The following is a 22,698-nucleotide window of genomic DNA, read 5'->3' as shown; positions in this document are numbered from 1 at the left end:
CGGCGGAGAGTGGAGGCGTCGGGAAGGGGCCTTTGAATACCTGGGTGTGGTCACCTCTCAGCCACTGAGCACTGCGCATAGGCAGCCAGTCACCTGCCGGGGCCGGGCCGGGGCCCTGCTCAGCGCTCTCCTGCTGCTGCTGCTCTGACTTACTCATGCCGTTTCCGGAAATGTGCGGCCTGGGAGCGGTCTGTTGTGTGCTCCAAGGTGCTCATTTGTAATAGCTGGAAATTAAGAACATCTTGAATTCCCAGCAGTAGCAGAAGATCATATAAACTGTAGCCTGTCCCTGTGTTGAAATATGACGCAGCTGTTAAAGGTGATTTTTATGAAGCTTTTTTTTTTTTTTGGATGATATGAAAAAGTGCTCTATATACAGAGGAAAAGCAGTTTGAAGTTTTACACACTGATATTGAAGAAGTCAGTACAGGCTAAAGCCTGGAGGGTAATCCACTGCATTGAACAGTCGGTGCCTCAGAGCTGAAGTGAGGCACGGTGCTTTTGTTTCTTTCTAACTTTACAGGATATTGCAGATTTTTCTGCAATGGTATGTACTTATTGTTAGAAAAATAGAAACAAGCAGAAAAGAAAAATGGCTTTCAGTTAGCCACATCCTCAGAATTCGCAGTCCCAGGTCTGAGCGCCTGACCTCAGCCTTGCCTGAGTGGGGAGCCCATGTGTAGCCCTGCCCGTCGCGGCCCCTCCCCCCGTCTGCCATCTGAGCGGGGAGTATGCGAATCCCTTCTGAGGAGATGGCCCATGTCACCCTGAGCACTGTCACTCTCCATCCCCAGGTCCCACGATGTGAAAAATGGAGGTGAACTTACTCATTCCACCCACAGCCCCGGCCAGTCCTCTCCCCGACCGGTGATCAGTCAGCGGGTCGTCAGCAGCAAGCAGGCGGGATCAGGCTTCATCGGACCCCAGCTTCCTGCTCACGTGCTCAAGGTAGCGCCCCGCGGGTGGAGCACCACCTTTGTGCCTGTCTGTCAGACCCTCTCGTCAGCCATGCAGGATTTGCCACATCCTCACTGACAACTGAATTTCTTGTCAAAGTTTATTCAAGCCACCGATTACAGAATAGCTCAGATATATAGAAAATCTCAGTATGGATAAAATGATCAGGAAGGAAATCTGGGTCTAAGTCTGTTTAAATGCCAGAGGTGTTAGCTCTGCTTTGGGACTCCGTTTACTTAATGGATTAAATATTTGGAGATTCTTGATTAACGCTGGACTCCAGGAAAGTGCTGCTTTTACAGAAAGAACACTTCATTGTGTCCCTTCAGCCCTTTTAGGAGCGTGGCATTTTCTGTCTGCTGTTCGGCTGGGTCTGATCACAGTGCCCGATGGTGTCTCGGAGAATTCATTGATGTGTGTCTGGTTCACAGAAAGCTCCGTGTCCTTAGCGAGGCCTAACTTCACTAGACTTACACGTGTAGAGATTGTAGACCTGTTGGAATAGTCCCTGTTGTCTGTGCTGTGGTGTCACGACACCTTTCAGTTGGGGTGTAATTTGTTTTGAATCAGCAAACAGATTGTCCAGATCTTTTATGGATGTTGGGCAGTATTTGGATTATAGCAGGAGTCGCAAATTCAGTGCCTTAGGGACCTGGACAGGCAACAGGCTCCAAACTGGGCTCAGCTGGAGTGACGTCAGGACACTGGCCAATGAGGAGCACGTGCCCATGTGCCTGCTGATGATTTTTCAAGAGGTTTTTTGGTTTGTTTTTTAATATAGGAAGCCTCGCAGTGTTACGATAGCAACTAATTCAGATATTTAAGAAAACACTGTGAAGGCCAGAGTTCATCTAGGAATCAGATTTCACCCACGACTGCCAGTTTGCACCCTCTGGGCTGTAGCAGCAGTGGCTGGAACCCGGGGCAAAATAACTGCAGGAGAGGAAGTCAGGGGTGGGGGGTGGGGAGGGCTTAGTGAGGGGTCCCCCCCCACCACGTGACCATCTCCCTGCTCTCTTGGCCCCTGGGAGTTCCCTGCTGGCTGCACTTCCTTGTGCCCAGACAGCGGGGGCTCCCAGGAAACCAGCCGAGAAGAACCTGTGTGACTGCACGCCCAGAGGGACTGTTCATTTCTGTCAAATTATAGCAGAAAGAATTTGGTTTAGGGGTTGTTCTCTGACAAAAATAGTTGTCCTGGTTTGTTGGTTAATTACCAGAAAACTGACCTGTGAAAGGTTTGTGGTGAGCAGGCCTGTGTGTGTGTGTGTGTGTGAGTGTGTGTGTGTGATGGGGGGGATTTTTGAGGTGCATGAAACTTGTTATTCATAAAAAGACAACCAAAGTGGGGAAGATGCCCGGCCCCGTGTTCCTGGAGCTCTCACCGGCTGTGGTCTCCTTACTTCCAGAACCCACCTCACCTGAATGGGACGGGACCGTTGAAAGAGACGCCGAGCAGCTCCGTGTCTAGTCCTAGTGGGACTTCCAGTGTCGGCAGGGCTGGTCCTGTTAATGCTTCAACTTCTGTTCAGAACTGGTCAGTGAACAGGTCCTCTGTTATTCCAGAACATCCCAAGAAACAGAAAATCACGATCAGTATTCACAACAAATTACCTGTTCGCCAAGGTCAGTCCCAGCCTAACCTTCACAGCAATTCTTTGGAGAGCCCTAGCAAGCCCGCCCCCTCTTCTACCATTACCACTTCTTCTGCAATACAGTCTACCTCGAGCGCAGCCACGGCGTCAGCGTCTAGTAAGGTAACAAAGCAGGCCCCCCCGGGCGAGCCCTGTCCCCAGCCCGTGATGAACGGCAGGCCCAAGCTGAGCTCCAGTGTGCTGGTACCCTACGGCGCCGAGTCCTCCGAGGAGTCGGACGAGGAGGCGAGGGGCCTCGGCAAGGAGAACGGGCTGGGGCCGGGCGAGGGCTCGAGCCCTCCCGCTGCGGATGCCGAAGCCGGTGAGGCCTCCCAGCACGTGCTCTACGAGCCCGTGGCTCTAAATGGTGCTACCAGTTCAGACAGCGACCCGGGCGAGAACGGCCTGCCGACAGATGGTGCCAGTTGCCAAATCCAGCCTGCTTTACACTCAGAAAACCCCTTTTCCAAGGCCAACGGTCTCCCCGGGAAGGTGAGCGAGTGGTGGGTGCAGTGGGCTTGCTCCGCAGCAGGCATTCGCGGGCTGGGTTTGGGGAGGCACCAAGTGACACCTGGGGCTGAAACAGGCTTGCTTTTTGTTGTAGTTGGTGCCTGCTCCTTTGCCACCTCTCCCGGAAGACAAAATCTTAGAGACCTTTAAACTCAGCAGCAGAGGGAAAGGCTCCGCAGAGGAGACAAGGTGAGGCCCCCAGCCGTGTGGTGGGGGTGACGGCAGTGCCTCCAGCTGTGTCGTGGTCCCAGTTCTGGGGAGTCTCAGAAGGAACCTTTTGGATCTGGGGGTGATGTGAATAATGGTCTGTACAGTTTGTTAATTTTCCTTTTAGAAAAGTAAAGTAAAGAAACAGGTATCAGGGGCTGTTAGCCCATGAGAACTTGCCACCCGCCAGCTCTTCTCCCGCAGGCCCCTGGCGCTGGTTGGTGTGTTCCTAGCACGTGTGTGACTGCGACACCCAGCACTGTCTCACTTAGCCCTCCCAGTGACGAATATCTGATGGTGTACGAAAGTGACAGGGCAGGGCATCTCTTCTCCGTCCAGGAGCAGGTGTTTCCTTATGCCTCCTCTAGAATCCTGAAATTAAAGCCATAGTTAAGATGGTCTGTCTTCACACTTAAAAAAGAAGTTAGTATACTGCCCTGAGTGCAGCGGAGGGGAGGCAGTCAGGGCAGGTAAACCACCCTGAGACTGCACCACACACGGAGGTGCCGTCTGTGGCGTTGACGTCCTCTGCGTGGACAAAGTTCTGACCGTCTGTAGATTTAGTTGTGTCCTGGAGAATCTAAGGTCCGTGAAAATGACCAACGATAGAACTCAAGGTTTCACCCATGTGGACGTGGGACATGGGACACTTACCATTACCTGGGCTCCTGCCTTGCCCCTGCCCACTGGGGAGCTCCCCTGTCCCTGGGACAAGTCAGGAATGCACCCCACATTTCAGAATGGCCCTGCGAGTGGGCGTTAGGGACGCGCACTCGGGAAAGGGGAGAGGAGCGCACCCTGCAGGAGCGCGGCGCCCGTCCACCCTGGAGGCGGCACAGCTGGAACACCTTGCCTGATGGCTTTCCTCTTGTCTCCGTCACTAGTCCACCTTAGTTTGTCTTCACACGTGATGTGCGTGAGAATTATTCCAGGTGATGGAGCAGTCAGACCCCAGCCGCGCGCGTGCCCTGACTTCGTGCACTGACGGGAGCCCCACCACCCTGCTCTGTACTGACGTCACATGTGTTCTGTCTCCCAGATCTTTTCCCACTAAAATGTGGGGGCCACTTCAGGGTTCCTCTTGTTTTCTGGTAGCTTCCATTAACCTTGAGAATCTACCAAAAGCAAGGCAGGGTTTTCTTTTACTACAGAAAGTTTTTTTAGAGCCTCAGTGATTTCTCACAGCGTGCGGGCAGTTCAGGGGCTGCTGGCTCTGTTTGGAGGCAGGTGCTCTTCCTCTGAGGTGCCAAGAAAATGCGGAGAAAGGGATCCAGAGGAAAAGCGAGAGCCCCGTTATTATTTGACTTTTTTGATGATCAGACCTAGTTATGAAGAAGAATTAGAAGTATACCTAAAAAAAAAAAAGAAGTATACCTGAAAACGGAAGGCGCCTAGGACTGTAGAATTATTGTGGTTGAAAAACAGGAGAGGCTTGATATAAAATTTTATATTTTTATTTAATGAGGGAAAGAGAAATTTTGAGGTTTCCAAAAATGATAAGCCCATTATTAGGTTTAAACCAGATACATTAAATCCGTAAAATATTTAGCAAATGAATGATTCAAGGTGTTTGTCCCTGTGAGCCACTGACAGAAGCCCGTAAGGCAATCGCGAGTGACTGGCGTGTTTCCTTCTCTGCTTTGGTGGCTGCAGGCCGCCCGGGACAGAGCGGAGTCCTGCAGAGGAGCCTGAGGCAGAACCAGCGGCCGGCAGCCCCGCTCCCGATTTGCGTGAGAACCTGGACACAGTCACGAGCCTCAGCAGCAAATTAAAGAAGGCCTCGCCGCCCCCGGACCCCAGCATCCAATCTGCCAAAGAAGACGTCTCTGCAAACGTTTCCGCAGAACCTGAGGAGTCTCTGCCGGGTGTTGGCCATTCTTGTAACACCAGCCAGGGTACCGTGGGGGACGAGCCGCTTTCTAAGCTGTGTGACCCTGGGAATCTAACAGGCAGTCAGAGCGAACCGTCCCCGGACGTCCAAGGGATGTTACCAGAGCATCCCCAGGACTTGACAGCGGCGGCCACAGCGGGGAGTGCGAGCCCCAGTCACTCGGCCTTGGCCCAGGCCGTGGGCGACGGTGAGCGGGAGCGCTCAGCCCCCGGCGGGCGAGACAAGTGCTCGGACGTGGAGGACGCTTCCAGAAGCACCGGGGCTTCCGCAGAGGAGGCGCCCTCTCCTCACTTGGACAAGACCGTAGAAAACCACTCGGAAGGGGGCCCCGAACCAAGTCCTGGTGAGAGAGGTGAAGAAAATCAGGTCGGACAGAAAGTCCAGGATCCTCCTCCAGTTCAGGAAAAAATCAGCAGCCTCAGAAAAGTCGATCGAGGACATTATCGCCACCGAAGAGATGGCTCCTCGAGTGGGGAGCGCGCGCGAGAGGGCGGGAGCCGGACACAGGGCCCGCATCGCAGGAGGCCGCCCTGCTATGTGCGGGAGCGGCCCAAGCACGAGCGCTACCGGCCCGAGCCCTGCACTGGGGCCCCGCACCACCCCAGCCACGGCCACGGCCACGGCGAGAGGGCCAGCCCCGCTGAGCACCGCTCCCTGGGCCGGTATGGCCACCACCACTCCCGGAGCAGGGGCGGCTCGGACCAGGACTGGAGCCGGTACCACCACTCGGAGGCCGAGCACTCCTGGGCTCGGGAGAAGTACCACCCAGACAGGGCGAGGTGGGACAAGTGCAGGTACTTCCACGACAGGTACACTCCCTACCCAGCTCGGGAGGTGCGGGACTGGAAGCCCTTCCACGCCGACCGGGAGTACGACAGAGCTGGGCCCTACGGCGGCCGGCCCTACAAGGACTACTACAGAGGCAGGAAGGCCTACGAGCCGGCCGCCAAGGAGAAGGCCCGGCACCACTTCGCCAGCCCCCGAGCAGGCCCGCCCCACCCCCTCCCTCCCTACCCCGACAAGTTCTCCCACGAGAAAATTGCACTTATAGCTGAAGACCATAGTTGTCACCTCGCCAGTCGGTTTCATGAACACGAAACTGTAAAGTCACGGAAACGGAGATACGATAGCATAGAGGATGGTGGCAGCTGCCTGGGAAAGAAGGCCTGGGGGGGTCTCCAGCAGGGCCCCCTAGAAGAGCCTAAAGGGAAGAAGCACAAGAAGTCAAAGAAGAAAAAAAAATCCAAAGACAAACACCGAGACCGAGACGCCAGGTGAGGGTGTGCACGCGTTTGTGCATGTTTATGTGCGTGCGTGTGTGTTTGTGGGAGGTGTTCGCGCGTCAACACAGTTAAGCCAGCTTGGGAAAAGGTGAAGGGTGATGTTGATTTGTATTTGTCATCTCTTGGGTTTTAGAGTTCACTGTTTTTATGCATTCCTAAAACTTAGCTCTCTTTTAAGCTGTATCTTATGTCACCACATTGTAAAATGTCTAAAAACCTCATTTTTCAAAATGATGCCACCATTTCCAGTTAGTGCTTTGTAACTTCTAGAAGTGTGCCGTGTTCTGTAAACGGACACCTGGGATTCTCTGACCTCACGGTGGTTCATATGTCTGTTCATCAGTTGTAGTTATTTTTTTGCACCTGTTAACATTTCCTTCACACTCAGTGACTGCTGGGCGGAGACAGTGGGAGGCCGCCACCTTTATGACCCTGCCTGTGGCCCAGAGGGTGGAGACGTGTCGTTTGTTGCTGTTGCCTTTGTGTACTTTTCTGTCTCCATTTCTCAGTCGAAACCTAATTGGGAAATTTGTTTTTGTATTTTTAAGAAGCTAAATTGGTCAGCAGTTGTCTTGAGAACGATTTATCTGTGATGCAGGGGATGAGCACAGTGCAGTTTCTACATATTGTAGACTGTTGGATGTCTCTTAAAATTGAACCCCGGGAAAAGATCACCAGAAGCCATAGGTAAACAGTGGCTACTTTGGGGAAGAGGAGGTGAAATGTCCTTCCCTCCTCTGCGCCTGAGACACCTGGCAGTAACGCTTTAACCTCAGCCACTAGTTTTAGGAAAAGTTGGTGAAATCCTTCCCCTGGAGTTTTGGCCAAAGCTTTCCTGCCGGACAAAGTGGAAGGCGGTCATGGGGGAGGGTTGAAATTGGTGAATTTATGACCTTGGACTTAAACAATTCTTACGGTGACAGAACGCATTTTGAGTTCGATCAGAATTTGCATGTGTTTGCGGACTGAGTGTCCCAATCGGGGGTGAACCAGGTGGGCTGAGTCTGGCCTCTCGTTCCGCAGGCATCAGCTGGACTCGGACCTCTCGGGGCCGCACTCAGACGCCGACCTCCACAGACACAGAAAGAAGAAGAAGAAAAAGAAGAGACACTCGAGGAAGTCAGAGGACTTAGTCAGGGGCGCGGAGCCGCGCGGGCCCAGGGCTGCCAGCTGTGAGACTGTGGGCCGTGGCCGGGGCGCCCCCGGGCCTCCCCTGGCGGATGGGCGGCCCCTGGAGGGCCTGGGACCTTTCCGTGAGAAGAGCAGACCCCCGCGGGTAGAGGGCAGGGAGGCCCGGTGTCAGCTGTCCGAGTGCGGCCAGGGTAAGAGGAAACACTCGGAGTTCAGAATACAGGCGCGCGTGTCCTTGGAGAAGGTGGTTGGTGCCAGGACGGGGCCACCATGGGCCTGATGGGCGCCAGCTCCTCCCACCCAGGACCCTGTGTGAGGAAACCCCTGGGATTTTTGGCTCTGGGGACTGGGGTGTCTGGTGGGCCAGAACCCTGGTGTCTGGGCCATTTCTGGCAGGGATGTCTCCGTCCTATGGCCTCTCCAGGGTCAGCGTCTGCGGAGGACCCGGCGCTCATGGGTGGGGTCCGGTCAGCGCGCCTCAGGCGGGGGTTCTTGCCTGCTGTACTCATCAGTCTCCCAGCTTCCCCGCCTGTCTCCTCCCTGGTGGTCACAGCCGTCCCCTCCCTTCTTATTTGCTCCGATGACCTGTGACCCAAAGGAGTGTGGACGTGTTATGGGGGCGGGGGGGGTGCTCCGGGCCTAGTCGGCAAACTGCAGTCCCTCCGGGCCACCACCACCTCCGTGTGGTCCGCCCAGAAGGGAGGACTGAACATTTTTAAACAGTGGGAAAAGTCCAAAGAGAACTATTTCATTTTGTGTGAAAATGACGTGAAATGGCAATGCAGCATCTGGAGCTGCGCTGGGTCCGGCCTGCAGGTTCCCGGGGCACTGGCGTAGGGGCCACGCAGCCGGCTGAGTGGCCAGAGGAGACCCGAGGCCGAGGAGCCGGAAGCGTGTCGCACGGCCTTTTGTGGACAAGTTTGCCGACCCCGCCCTACCCCAGAGGTGCCCCCTTGCAGCCCTGCCCACCCTCCTGGGTGCCCAGAGGCACATAACCTGCACTAGGGTGAGGCGTTGTGTGTCAAGAGAGCAGGCCCCTCCCCTCCGGGGGCCCAGAGTTAGCACACTGGCTCAGAGAGACTCTGACAACACGGGGTGGCGGGGTGGGGGTGATATCCCATCAGGAGGAGCCCTGGGGGCGCTCGGATTGGGTGAGATGAATCGTGTGTGGCCAGCGTGAAAGGGCGCCTGAAATGGTGTTTGCTCCGTGTCTTTTAGGAAGTGGATGATTTGCATTTTCACATTGGTTTCCCATGAACTTGTCACGATTTGGGGAAGGGGCTTGGTGAAGGTCCCTTCTGACTTCGGCTTGGTGCTTGGAGGGAGGGGGGCTGTTCCTGTGCTGCTGGGCGGGCCCCTGAGGAGTCTCTGTTGTTGCCAGCACCTTCCCCTTCCGGGTCTCTGGTGAGGACCTCGGCCTCCAGCCGCCAGTGCTTTGTGGGCGGCAGCTCACCCCAGAGCTGGCTCCGGGGGAAAGGAGGCAGTTCTGCATCCCAGTCGTGAGTCTTGAGGGCTGCTGTCAGGCTGTGCTGATCCGATGGTGCCTGATGACGGGTCTGAGGTCAGCAGACCGAGGGGCCTGTGCCTTCCCATCCTGACCTCCCCGGGAAGGGCCAAGCATCACTGTTGACACCCACGTGTGTCCTCTGTCCTGGTACCTTGACCACTTACCTCTTCCAGACTCTGGTCCTCTGGCCCCTTACACTCTCGGTTTCTTTGGCCTGAGCTCTTTTCTCGCCTCATGACTAGTTTGCTGTGGGGAGAGTGGACTATTCCCACTGGGACCAGTGGCCCTCAGTTTTCAGTAAAGCCTGTGTTCAGTGAAGCACTTGGAGAAATGGCTCTGTGACAGCTCGTACGTGCGCATCCTCGTGTAGGACTGATTTCAGGCAACAAACAGTAAACTGCTGAGAACTGGTTCTAAGTGCAGTCACTTCATGTACACACACAGCAGAGGCACCAGAAATTTTGCAAAGCCATCATTAATGTTTCCTAACCTTTGCTTTCTAGGTGATTGAAAACTTGGCCTCAAAACAAAAAATTCACTAGTTATGGTAAGCTGTTTACATGTCTCTATTACGTTTTTCTGTTTGTGGAGGCAGGAGGGTTGGGCCCCCCGGTAGGTGTTGTGGGGTGGGTGGGGGTGGGCGGAGATCCAGGTCCCTCAACTCAGAGTCCCTCTGTCCCGCCCTGCCCTGCCCCACCTTGTAAGAAAATGAGGGAAGGTTGAAAGCTTCAGAATCTACAGTCATTTGAGAAACATTTCAAAGACTGAGAAGCCGCTTCCTCCACCCAGACCTACCTGACTGGCCTGGGAGAGGCGACCCCTCCACACGCCCCCCTCCCCGGCCTGGAGCTGTGGGCATAGCCCAGCCCGGAGCCCTAGCCTCTGAGGGTGCAGCTCCCCCGTTCAGACGGAAAGGACTTTGCTTTACTGAATGAAGTTAGGTGCTTTTTATATCAAATCAGAACCTTGAGTGTGAAGTAACTTACTCCTGGAATTTTATCTGGTGGCCCTGGGAGATGGTCATCGTGTTCTGGGCCCTGCACTGGCTGAGGGAGAGGGGAGGGGGCCCCTTCGCTCTTGGAAGGGAGTTGAGTCCAAACGTGTAACTTCTAGTTAGTGAGGGGGGCGTAAATGAATTGTCTCCGAAGATTAATTTGCGGTTAATGAACATGCTGTATCAGTGTGTTCTCTCGGGTACGACCTAAACCTGATTAAGGGAACTTGAGGATTGAATGGATCAGCAGCAGTCCAGGCAGGCGCGCCCCACGCCCAGCAGGTGGCGCCCTCCGCACCCGCGCCTGGACTGCCGGCTTCTCTCCGGCCCTGCGGGAAGGGGTACTTACCGGTTACGGCAGAGGCGCCTCTGCCTCCCGGGACCTGGGGGAGCTGCTGAAGGGGAGCCCGCCTGGGACCCAGCGGCCCGGGTGCCAGCTTCTGCCTCCGGAGGAGTCACTAAGCCTGCTGCCTCTTGTCTTTCAGATTCAACGTGTTCAACAGAAGCCATCCCCAACCCAGCTTAAATTATAAACAGAGAAAATAACTTTGTTCAAATCTGCGTGGTGCTTCTTTAGTAAATACTGTACAGATTTTACCTGGAGGACTTTTTTTTTTTAGTTTTTACCTTTTCTTAATTACCCTTATTCCAAACGGATGGACACTTTCTACAACTGCTGACCATTGTAAAATACTGTGTATATAAGTCACATTGAAAGTAACGCCCTGGACTAGAACATCTCCAATGCTGCTTAATCACAGACTCAGGTTGATCACTCGTATTCCATGTAATGCTCCTCCAAGTCAGAACCCGGTGCAAGACCAGCCGGGAACCCGTGGAATTATTAAAAGTACAAACTGACAGTGTGTATATTTAATTTAAAGACTTATTTAAAGAATCACAAGCTCTCAACTAGACTTTTGAGAGCAGTCTGTTTTCTGTAATGTCTGATACTAGAAACTAATTTGCTTCATATTTTAGTTGTATTCAAGATTTGAAGATGTATTTTATAGACAAGTTCTGTTTTTGAACTTTGTGAAACTATTCCAATCAATTTACCCGTTATGATGAGTATTTACATTATGAATGTATAATCCAAGCATTGTTTGTAAAGCCTACAGTATGTTTTTATTACATAACACTTTTCTACAGTGTCTCTTGTCTTGACTATGATATTGGAGTCTGAGTTGTCAGCTTGGTCCCTTAAAGTTTCTAGTTACAGACAAAATCATACTGTGATTTTATTTTTAATATGGATATGCTATCAAACTGTGATACACTTATAATTCACTGGTCCTGCATCAGGAGACGGAGTGGGGAAAACTGTATTTAATACAGTTTGTATCTGAATAATCTGTATGGTTTATACAGTTTGTGTTGTTCAGAGATGTCTAAAGTTTGATCTTTGTTTTTTTAAAGATTAAAAAAGCACTTGCCCCACTGTAAATAGACAGCATGTAAAATTTATATAGTATATAAATGGCAGCAAATTAAACCTTTTGTGTCTTCTTACTGCTGTTTTCCCCATTTCCTTACAGACACTTCTTACGACTTTCTTCCTTTGCGTTCACTTCGTTGAGAGCTCTAGCCACCGGTTCTCAGCCCCAGACCCAAATGGGGAGGCAGAGTTGGGCGCAGGCTGCCGGGCCTGACAGTCTCCCAGTTTTAAAGAACCAAGTTGTAGGCAGTCTTGTTGTAATAATGCGTTTTTATTTAATGAACACAGTATTTGCAATTTGACAGCCCTCCAATTTTACTAACTATTCACTTTACAACAAAATATCGATACAGGATATTTCTTCATGCAAGCTGTGGGAGTATATACAGTGAGTAACACACACTCCAGAAATCTATATATATGTACATTATTTACATATTAACTATATTTACTGTAAATAGAAATGTTTTCTAAGAAAATAATAAGAAAACAAGAAATCACCATGTGTGGTTTCTGGTCTACAACAGACCTAACTTCTCGGCAAAGCACATCTATGTAGATATACGCATTTTAACTTGAAAAATATGCATTGCTTTATATGAAGCATTAAATGCTGCTTCATCTATAAATTGCTCCTATTTTGACTTGGTTTGGTACCACATTCAACTGCTCAAAAATGTCCCGTGATCACGAAGACGCTGTTGCTTGTCCAGGGTCATCCAATTAAACCTCAAGTGGGGACGGTGGCTGGCAAGACTGGAAGCTGCCGCCTCCCACCCGGCGACCCCCGTCCCCCACCTCCTGCCCTTGTCTCTGGAGTGATGCTCCCCTGTGGCCAGAGTCGGCACTAGGAACTGAAGCATTGAGCACAGACGGGGTGGGGAGGAGGCTGACCACCACTGTGTGGGGGTTCACACCACCAGGCCCGCACAGCCCTGACCCCATGGGTTTTCTGGACCCGGCCAGCTGCAGGACGTCGTGGAGGTGACGTCTCAGGCCTGTCGGGTTAATACTGTCACAGTGAAACCTGCAATTCCATGGTTTCTCGTAACACTCGGATGGCAAGTTACATGGATTCTAAGCACCACGGCCTTCTGCATTGTTCCTGGGGAAACAGCCGTCAGGTGAAGCTCCTTCACAGGTGGTCGGAGAAACGCACTTCTTACAGGTGTTTCCTTATGCTCCTGTCTCCCAACCCCACTCTGAGGCAAACCCCGAAGGCAGAACGCCCTGTGTCCCCAGGGTCCTACCTGGGTCAGACAAAGGAGAGAGGGTTCCCGTGTGAGATACTCGCCTAGCTGGCGCCGCAGGTGCTTGGGGGGCGCAGCCAGCCCGAGGGGTCGGGGCAGCAGTGTGTGGTCGTGGTCCAGGCAGCGTCTCCTTTCGTGGAAGACTGGAGGCCGGAGTTGCATATATACCAGTCAGGCATTTCAAGAATGCAGACTTGCCTTTCTCAAAACTAAAGTTTTGAATTTGAGGTATCAGTAGAGTAGCGAAGCCTAAAAGCTTGGGAATGAACCAAAACAAATCAGTCTGATGCATGTTGGAGTCCTGGGCTCAGACCCTCGGTGGTCTGGCATGACTTAAAGCTGCACCAGGGACAAGGGCCACAGCCATTCAGTCGCAGCATCAAGGCAGCGCCCAGGAACAGTTACTCCTGCTCCTGGGGTCTCCTCCTAAGAGCGTACAGCCTGAGGGTTTCCTTCTTGGACTTTCATTTTGCACAGGGGAGGCGATGGCCTCTGAAGTACGCAAACCGGGTGTGCCTGCGCGGATGGGGCAGGGACGGGGGCCTGCGGGGAAGGGACCCACAAGAGGTCTTCACATGTGGTTACAAAGCTCCCGATAAAAAGCCATCTGTCCCCGGCTCCTCCTGAAGACCACGCAGCGGCTCCCCCAGCCACTCAAGCACCCTTGGCTGGCTCTGAGATGTGCTGGGACCAAGACCCAGCCTGCCCTCAGCAAACCGACGGGGCACCTGCCGTTCAGTCAGCGGCAACCTGACAACCTCCCGGGCGTCGATCTGCACCCGCCCCACCACCAGCGTGTACTTGGGGTTTTGAACTATTCACAGAAAAGCCTAAGTGCTACCCACCCTCGTCCCCAAGCCTGCTCGGGCCGCCTCATCACAGGAGATTACATCTCTGAAAACACGGACTAAGGTTTTCTCTAGTTACTTATGTGTCTATTCATTACGTTAAGAGACCTGGTCATTATAAGCATTCATCTGCCAACGGGTTTTAAATAGCGAAGACAGTGGTCAAAGCTGGCCTGAGCCGCATGTTCAGTTGAACCACAGGGCACTGCTGTCTGCGGGGGCCACAGACTAAAACAGGAGCAGTGACACGTGGTTCAACGTGCAGACTACCTGTGCTGGGACTCGGCAGTTACATCGTGAACACCCCAAGCCGTGATTTATGATGATTTACTTCGTTACAAAGTATCTGTGGGGCCACAAAGTCTGAGTTGAACAGTCCCAGCTGACTGGACGCCTGGAGCTCGTCCTCAAGGACACAGTCGCCCCCTGGCACCCGGGAGGGGGCACAGGGCCCCAGGCCACCCTCTGGGGGCTGTGTGCGCGCAGACGCGTCCTTGTTCTCATGCGTGGCGTGTGCTTGTGTCCAGGAGTTACATTTATAGCTGCCGTTCTAAAAATGCTACTGTTAGAAAGTATCTCTGATTATAATCTCAGAATATAAAAAGGCATATAAAAGCTATAACCCTATGTATCTGAGAAAACTCAGTAAAAAAGTGGTAGCTTTTCCTTCTTTGTTAGGATGTAAGCCAGCGGCTTCCAGGACGGCGCACACCGCGGAGAAGGGACCCCTGGGCCCCACGCTGCTGCGCAGCTCTCCACGGCCGAGCCCCCGCCGGCTGCTGGACCAACGTGCAGGACACTCGGCTGTCCCCAGCGCGGGCCGGCGGGTGCTGCAGGGAAGGGACATGAAACGCGAGGACGCCGTGGCTCCCAGGAAGGCCGTCGGGGGTCCAGGGGGTCATGGGGAGGCCCCCAGTCACTCTCTGCTGTGGGGTTTTGGTTTTTACTTTTACCTGTTTGGGCCAGGAAAGCTATTTCTTATTGGCAATCCTCCTTTTCCTGGTAGCCAACATGTCATAGAACGGGTCCCGACTGATACTCGCTCTGGGGGAAAGGAAAGAGGAACTGGGTTGGGTGGGAGGTGGTGCGTCTGCTGTGGATGCAGCCCCTGTGCCCCGCCCCGCTTCCCCCAACCTGCTTCCCAAGTGCCCCGCAGCACCCCCGCACCTGATGGACTTCATCCACTCCTCCTTCTCCTCGGGGCTGGGCGCGGAGATGCGGTACACCACATGGTTACCCTCCACCACCCGGCCATCCGCCTCCGTCTTACAGGCTTTGATGACCTGCCCTTTGTGGCTCGGGTTGTAAAGCTCAAAACAGTTCTGGTGGAGACAGAGCACCGTCAGCCACTGGGGGGTACCGGGGGAGGGGAGGGGGAAGGGAGGGGAGGAATGGGGAGCAGAGGGGGAAGGCCGGCTTACGGGTTTCCGCGGGTCTTCCACCTCCCGGATGCTCAGGTTCTCCAGCGGGATGATGCCCCTGGGCTCCTTATCCTGCGGGAGAAAAGCGCTCAGCTGGCCTCACCCCGCCCGCACATGGGGAAGGCCGGCAGCTGCCCCGCCTGGCACTCACCGTTGTGTATTCAAAGTAGTAGAGGCAGTTGTCGGTGAGGATGAACCAGCGCCGCTTCCAGGTCTTCACGCGCCCCCCTAAAAGCAGAGGGACCCCGAGAGTCAGCGCAGTGCGCAGGCGGGCAAGCCCGACACAAGTGACTGCACTTCTCAGAAGTGCCACAGGGGCCGAGCTGGGCTTTAAGCTTCCCTCCTCACCCTACCCAGCACTCAGCCACGTCCTGGCCCAGCTGCCTGGCGGCCCAGACAAGGGGGCCTCTGGTGCTGGGGCCCCGCATGCACCCCCACCCTGGCTGGCCGGTGCCCTCCTCGCACCCAGATGGCTCAATCGCTTCCCAAATCTGCTTCCTGGAAAAGTTAGTCATGATGAATGGGCTTAATTTCCCCACATGGAAATGGCAGGATGGAGCCAGCGCCTCGGCCAGTCTGTCCGGGCCTTAATCATGTTACGTCAGGGCAGTCATCGCATTACTGGGGCGGCCCTGGGATCCATCAAAATCCATTACTCCTTGGCTCAGGGAATTATTAGATGGAATCAATCTCTTAACAAGATCTAGGAGAGACAGACAGACAAACACACACACACACACACACACATACATACATGTACACACAACTCATCTGCACCTACCTCCTTGCTACAGAAAAGAAAATCTCTTCAACCCTCAAATATTCGGCAGACTCAAACTGGCTTCAATTTTTAGTCCTTGCTCCCCACATGAGGTTTAGAGAGGAAACATGCACCTGGTGACAGATGCCTGTGCTCCTCGGGCAGGAGGTAAGCCCAGCCCCTCGCCCGACGGCTCCCAGGCGACACTGTCGGGCGGCATGTCCACCTTCCTGTTACAGGCAGGCGGGCAAGACCCTCCAGGCCGAGGGCCACAGACCCCGTCCCTGCACAGAGGCTGTGACGTGAGCTTGACGATCCAGGACAGGGACATGGGGGAACATGGAGGTCCCTGAGGGCTGAGGCATGACCGGGGAGGAGACAACCAGGAGGACACCCAGCTGCAAAGAGGGGGCCCCGACTGAGATTCAGTGCCACTGGAGGCGCCCTTGCAGACTGGGACCCTCACTCCTGCGTCACTGATGGGACATCTGTCCTCATGACAGCCGTGGGCAGGCCAGGGCCCAGGGGGGCACGCGGGGAAGCAGCCTCAGCCACGCCATGAAGGAAGGTCCAGCTGAGGCTCCCGCCCCAGACCTGCCAGCTCCCCACCCCACTTCCCATTCCCTTCAGCAGCTCTGTCCACACGCCCCCCAAGGCCCTGCTGCGACCTCCCACGACCCCACACCCCTCAGACCCTGAGCCCCTCCAGCCTCCACTCCCCTCAAGCTGCCACAACCTCACCCCCGCGTCTCTCTGAGCCCTGGGCTGGGCTCTTGCTCATCAGGGCTCTCTGTTCCCCTGGAATCCGCTCCCCGCTGGCCGGGGCCTCAGAGACCCAGCACCGGGCTGGGCACACAGCGGCCCTGGTCTCACCTGGGCTTCACTACCCCACCTGTGGGGAGGCCCATGTGCACCCGGAGGGGCCCAGGAGACCCTCGGGGCAACTGTGCCCTGACTTGAGTCCTGCAGTGAGGGGTACGGTACCTCCCCCAAGGCCCAAGGCACTGGGGAGGAGCCAGCTCCGCACCAGGCGTCTCTCCAGCTGCGCTGGCGCTGGGCCTGCCCCCGTGCCCGCCCCACCCCTGCCGCAGCCAGAGGCCTCTTTGGAAAAAAAATTGATGCTGTCTCTCACTGTCCAAAGCCCCCAAGGCTCCCACTGCTCTCAGCATGAGGCCCAGACCCTCAAACAGCCTCCGAGGACTCCCTCGGCCCCCGGGCCCCTCCTCCTGGCCCCTTCCTACCGCTAAGCCCCACGAGCAGGTTCTCAGAGAATCTTCCTGGGAGCTCCTGTGCTGCCCATCTGCCCCTGTGGGTCCTGAGGGGCCTGATGTGCGTTCCGCTCACCCCTGGGCCCTGGGGCCTGTCTCACCAGCTGCCATGAGACACAGGTTTGCCAGGAAGGCCTCTCAGCACCTCGCACCTGGGCTCCTGCCCGGCTGCCCCAAGTCCAGCAGCACGTTGGCAGAAGCCCAACCCCCGGTCCGCAGGGAACCTGGCAGGCTGGGGGCTGCGGGGTCAAGATGGGGCCGTGTGTTCGGAGATGGCCCCTGAGCCCCACCCAGGCACCCTTCAGCTCAGTGGGCAGGCCCCACAGGCGCCCAGGTCACATCTGGGTCTCTGAGCCCCAGCAGGTTGTGCAGCGAGGACACCAAAGGCTCTGCTCACACGTGTGAGCAGCCAGAGGCCTCTTTGGAAAAAAAAATTGATGCTGTCTCTCACTGCCCAAAGCCCCCAGGGCTCCCACTGCTCTCAGCATGAGGCCCAGTGGGAGCTGGGCTTGAGGACACAGACACACATGCACACGCCCCCCACCGCCCACAGAAAGCAGCCTGGCCTCTCCGGACGAGTGTGAACTCCACCTTCTCTCCCAGACACGCACGTGTGCACCTCCCTTCTCCATGACACCTCGGCTCTGACCCACTCCTATCACTGTCAACACAACTGACTCATCTCACAACCCAGGGACCACCCGGCAAGCACAGGACCAGCAGCAGCAGCACCACCAGGCTCTTCTGAAAGTGCCCCCCGCTCTAAGATTAAAGAAACGAGGTCACGCTGTGACCTCCGTCCTGACCCCAGCTCGTGTGTGGCCACCATTCTGGCTCCTCCACATGTGTGTCCAGGCCAAGCGCCCTGTGTGGGGCCCCAGGGCTGTGTGTCCTCACAGCGTGCACCGGGGCCAACACAGTGTGCCCTCAGCATCGGCTTCCCATGACCTGTCGCCTCCTCGACCCCTCGGGGACTGATGCCCAGTGACCCTCTACAGTGGCCTGGTTGATGTCAGAAGTGTGGGCAGGAGCCCGAGGAGCAGAGCCTCCTCCCGCTGGACACCTGCTAGGGACGGTCCTGGCTCTGAGGGCAGTGTAGCCATGGGAGCCCAGGCTCCGCTCTGAGCGGTGCCACCACTACCTCTGCAGCCCTCCCCAAGACACTGGTGCCACCACACCCCTTCCCAGATGCGTGGCCTTCGGGCACCAGTCGGCGCCCACCAGCCCTGGCTCCCACCATGCTACGCGCTGATGTCCTGGCTCGACACCTGTTCACCCAGAAGACAGGCTGGAAAACAAGCCCTGCCGTGCCTTCACTGCACTCTGATTGGTCGTTAGAGCCGGCCGCACCCCCACTGGCGCTGAGGCCATGCTGACCCCCAGGCAGGCTGGTGCAGCACCCCCCCCAGGGGGGCACTTGCTGGTGACTCAGCCTCAGGAAGGGCCCGAGTGCAGCGGCAGCATGTTCCCCATGCCCTCACCCCAGGACCACAGGCTGGACGGGACCTCAAAGTCTGGAGTGTCTGGAAGGTTACTCAGGCACTCAAGTCCAAGGCCATGGTTCTGGGTTTTAGACAAAGACCCAGAACTCTCCCAAGCCTTGGCACAGCCAGAGTATGGTCAGGACAGGACGCCAAACCAGAAAAAGCTGACCCGCAGCTCACCCCCCAGGCCCGCCACACTGCCACCACGCTCGTGTTCAGCCTCGCTCAGTTAAAGACAGAGTCACTGGAATTCCCTCTATGTGTGATGGTCTGTCTGCACAGGGCCTGCATGGCAGCCGTCAGATCGCTAATATCCAGGGAAGGCTGGAATCCCAATCCCTACCAGTGTTAAAAAAAAAAACAGAACAAAACACCCTGCCAATTACTAAAACTGCCCAGAAAATGTAAGCCCTACTCCACTTCTCCGTCACTGGTGAAGCAGCTCTGAGCACGTTTCTGGACTCCCCGCGGGCAGTGCAGATGTGTGCTGCCTGGTTAGCAGGAGGGTAGCGGGTGCTGCAGCAACGGCCTGGCTGTCAGCTGTCCCGCGCTCGGGCCCTCAGGACGCGAGGGGCAGGCTGCTCCCGCGCAGCCCCTGGCGCCTCTGGTCCCTCCACTGCGCGCCTTGCGGCCGCCTCGCCCTCCCTGGAGGATAAGGTGACCCAGCACGACTGAAGCCAGGGTGGTCGGATGAATGGCAGCCAAGTCACAGCTTCACACAAACCAACAGGGGAGAGAAACCGAGAGGAAGGAGCAGCCAGGACGGGGCAGGAAGCCACTGGGTACGTACCTCCTAGCGCAGAACAAGCAGGGACAGCCCGTCACAGAACAGAAAGGTGGGAGCCACAGGCAGAAGGAAAACAACAAGAAGGCACATGTAAACCACTCATCAGGAAGCAGCCACACCAAAGCAAGACAGGCCGCAGGTCCCTGGAGGTCCAGGCACCTGCCGCTCGCACAGGAAGTGGCCTTGGGCTGGTCTGGACGCTAAGGGGCACGTTCTGGGACGGGCACTGCGTGCACCGGGCGGTACTCTGCACACACTGGCGGGATGGCCTCTCTCGGGCCGGGCCGGGCCGGGCCGGGCCACGGCGGCAGCCGCCGAGATGGGTAAGCACGGCCCCCGGGAGTGGACTCTGGCCGGCGGCGCTCTGTCTAGCATTTCTGCCTGAGGTCGGGGAGGTGCCGCGGGGGGCTGCTGCCGCGGGCGGAGGGGCCACGGGCGCGGTCCCGGCCATCGGCGCCGCTCACCCAGCTTCAGGAGCCAGCCCTCCCGGTCAGGGTTGAAGAACGTGTGTGTCAGGTCGTTGCCATCGTCCTCCGGGATCTTGAATGGCTCGTTCTTGATGCTCTCGTACAAGTTCTGTGAGCGGAAAGCATCAGTTGGGGTGGGGGTCGTGGGGGGGCGGAATTGGACAGAGAAGGGAGGGCCTGTCCCCTGCGCACCCCCAGCAGGACCCTCTGCAGGTGCTTAGAAACCAACCAACTGGCGCTGCCGCCCGGGGGCGAATCTCACGCCCGAGAGCGTGGACAGGGGGGAAAGGGGCTCACCCGCAGCAGCTCCTCGGGGAGGTCCCCGCCCTCATTGATGCCCCGGTTCATGGTGATGAACCGCTCGGCCGTGGGCTTGTCGCGCACGTTGTGGTTGTGGAGGCTGGTGTTGAGCATGATGATGGCAAAGGACAGGACGTAGCACGTGTCTGGAAGGAGGCAGAGGAGTCAGCGCTGGAGGCTTGGCGCGGTGGTCGGGGGGCTCTGCCCGGCAGCCGCAGCCCCACACTGACCTGTGGACTGGAAGACGCCCGGGTTGCACAGGCAGTAGCGAGATGCGAACGCCTCCATCATGCGGTCGATTTTCTGGGCCTCGCCCGGGAGTCTGAAGCTCCACAGAAACTGCCTGCAGGGAAACGGAAACCAGGGAAGACATGACTCTGCAGCCCCGGAAGGACACCAGGTGTGCAGGGCATGTCCACGCGGGTCCACTCAGCGCCTCCGCGTCTAGGGGCCACGGCTGGGTGGTGCCCGGGGGGCTGAATGCCACCTCCTGCTCATCCCTGGCAGAGGGATGACATGGGCAGAGGAGCCCGGGACCCACTGGAGCATCAGCACGGCAGCCATCCGCCTGTGGCAGCAAGTCGGGACCCCCGGGGCTCTAGGCCAGAGACTGGCCAGCCAAAGCAGTGGAATCCAGCCGCCCTGACCACCATGGATGCACCCCAGGCTGTAGGCCTGCACCACTCCACGACACAGTTTCCAAAAACTGAATCTAAAAGCTCTGAACCACGGTGGCAGGACTTGGCCCCAACTGTGAATTGCTCAGCCAAGGCTGGCGGCAGAGCACAGGGCTGCTGGGGGCAGATGGCAACACTGCCACCCCCTCAGCCTGCAGCCGGGGGACAGCCATGAGGACTGGGAGGCTGGCGCTGGGGCAGAGGATGGAGGAGAGGGGCCAAGACCAGGACCAGACAACACGGCCGGCCAGGGGTGGCCTCGGATGGCAGGAAACCTACACCCTCCCCGGCACACACTGGGCATCCGCGTGGTGGTGTTCAAGGCCAAATGTGGCGGAAAGCGGGCTTGTGCCCAGTGGCACTGAGACCACATGCAGAACTGGAGGAAGCACACCCACAACTGCCAAACAACATGAGAAACGAGAGCAAGGCAGCTGTGAACAGGAGGGGGAGCAGTGGCCACAAGGAGGCAGGCGCATCCCGACCTCCATCTCGCACTGCGGTGCCTGCAGAGGCCCCTGCCGCTCCCCTGACTCGCCCAGGGGTCACCGCCCGCCTGAGCAGCACTGGCCCTCCTGCCCTCCCTCCCTCTGCTCAGCAGCTCGTGCAGACACTCACCGTAAGGCCTGTACAAGGTTGAGATCGGCAAACTCGTGGAGTTCCACAAAAGCTTGAAGAACTTTAATATTAAATTCATCCCTAAGAGAGAAAACGTATTTTATAGCCTCACTGCCTGTTATTTCAGTCACTTTAAGACACGTCCTAAAGCAAGTTTCCGTGGGTGTTAAAGTATGACCGAAAGTTCAGCGATTTTCACTGCGCGTTTGTTTTTGGCCTTAGGACCAAAGGAGACCGGAGCCGGTAAGAGTCAGTGTAAGATTCCCCAGTCAGAGCCCAACGCCAAGGTTCCGAGCCCCGAGCTGAGCCATAAGACCCTAGCCCCAGCGCCTGGTGCAAATGCTCAGAGGTGGGAGGCAACTCCTTTAGGGTCAGAAACCAGAAAGCACGCGGAACTGAGCCCCGAGAGGAACGTCTGGAGGGGAAATTAATAACTAGCTTTTTAAAACTAAGTGTGACCATATGGTAAAAGCGGTCAAGTTTTATGACAACAAAAGAGAAATTACAACAGTGACAACTCAACCCACTGGAATTTTAACTCCCAGCCGCTCCCACAGGCCCTGGTCTGGGGGAGAGTTAAGGAGACCCCAGACAGCAAAACCTGGGGTCCCGCCTGCCCCACCCACAGGGTGGCACCTAACACAAGCTGCAGACGGCCGGGCTTACAGGTGCGGGGCAGTGACCCTGGTGACACTGTAACTTGCCCTCCCGGGAGCACAGACCAGGCCTCACCTGAGGCAGGTGCACTCACCCTCAGAGGTGCAGGCCCACTACCTGTCGACAGCAAGGAACGGCCGCGGCTCAGCACCCCTGCACCCCCAGGAGGGCTAAGGACGAAACAGGAGGCAGGCAGAGGCCTGGGCACAAAATGCGTGCTGTGACTTCGTCCCCTCCTTTCTCTTGGGGTGAGCTGGTGGCAGGTGTAGGGCTGCCGTCTCTGAGAGCCCTGGGGCTCCCAGCCCTGCCTGCGCCCACAGGGGTGCTGACAGGACCCTCCTGGGACGTGGTGAGCACGCAGCCCACTGTAAAGACGGGCATGGGGTCCGGTTTGCCCAACACTGCATCTGTCAGCTGGTGTCCTGCTGAAAGGGCAAAGTGACATCAAGCACATGTGGGGTGGGGGTGTGCATGTCACGCAGGTACGTGTGTGCTGAGTGCCGCCAGAGCAGCGGCAGCCCAGCTGGGTTACAGATTCGTGCGGCGAGGGCAGCGCATGATCACTACAGGGTCTGCTGTGGAGCTGGCCTCTGCTGAGCAAGCGGACGGCCC

General features: G+C 56.4%; 2 protein-coding genes across 8 annotated transcripts in view; one reads left to right on the top strand and one right to left on the bottom strand.

The window, feature by feature from the left end:
* USP42 (ubiquitin specific peptidase 42) overlaps positions 1 to 11,606 on the top strand; it is a 31,626-nt gene extending 20,020 nt beyond the window's left edge. Inside the window, exons 12-18 of the mRNA XM_032459983.1 lie at positions 795 to 948; positions 2,364 to 3,080; positions 3,193 to 3,287; positions 4,959 to 6,470; positions 7,503 to 7,801; positions 9,621 to 9,664; positions 10,597 to 11,606. Coding sequence (XP_032315874.1) covers positions 795 to 948; positions 2,364 to 3,080; positions 3,193 to 3,287; positions 4,959 to 6,470; positions 7,503 to 7,801; positions 9,621 to 9,628 — 2,785 coding nt within the window. The 3' untranslated portion in view covers positions 9,629 to 9,664; positions 10,597 to 11,606. The remainder of the gene's footprint in view (positions 1 to 794; positions 949 to 2,363; positions 3,081 to 3,192; positions 3,288 to 4,958; positions 6,471 to 7,502; positions 7,802 to 9,620; positions 9,665 to 10,596) is intronic.
* A 195-nt stretch (positions 11,607 to 11,801) lies between these two features.
* Positions 11,802 to 22,698, bottom strand: part of CYTH3 (cytohesin 3) — an 81,372-nt gene continuing 70,475 nt past the window's right edge. For 4 of the 7 annotated variants that reach the window (XM_032460025.1, XM_032460023.1, XM_032460019.1 and 1 more), the window contains 8 exons: positions 21,430 to 21,510; positions 20,365 to 20,477; positions 20,132 to 20,280; positions 19,832 to 19,943; positions 15,220 to 15,296; positions 15,069 to 15,140; positions 14,815 to 14,969; positions 11,802 to 14,691 (listed from right to left, as the gene is read on the bottom strand). In XM_032460025.1, coding sequence (XP_032315916.1) covers positions 14,619 to 14,691; positions 14,815 to 14,969; positions 15,069 to 15,140; positions 15,220 to 15,296; positions 19,832 to 19,943; positions 20,132 to 20,280; positions 20,365 to 20,477; positions 21,430 to 21,510 — 832 coding nt within the window. In that variant the 3' untranslated portion in view covers positions 11,802 to 14,618. The remainder of the gene's footprint in view (positions 14,692 to 14,814; positions 14,970 to 15,068; positions 15,141 to 15,219; positions 15,297 to 19,831; positions 19,944 to 20,131; positions 20,281 to 20,364; positions 20,478 to 21,429; positions 21,511 to 22,698) is intronic. The other 3 variants (XM_032460021.1, XM_032460022.1, XM_032460020.1) reach the window with 3 other exon arrangements.

Source organism: Camelus ferus, chromosome 18 (genome assembly GCF_009834535.1).
Source record: "Camelus ferus isolate YT-003-E chromosome 18, BCGSAC_Cfer_1.0, whole genome shotgun sequence".
NCBI lineage: Eukaryota > Metazoa > Chordata > Mammalia > Artiodactyla > Camelidae > Camelus > Camelus ferus.
The sequence above is the reverse complement of the archived record's forward strand: the minus strand, read 5'-3'. Positions and strand labels throughout refer to the sequence as shown.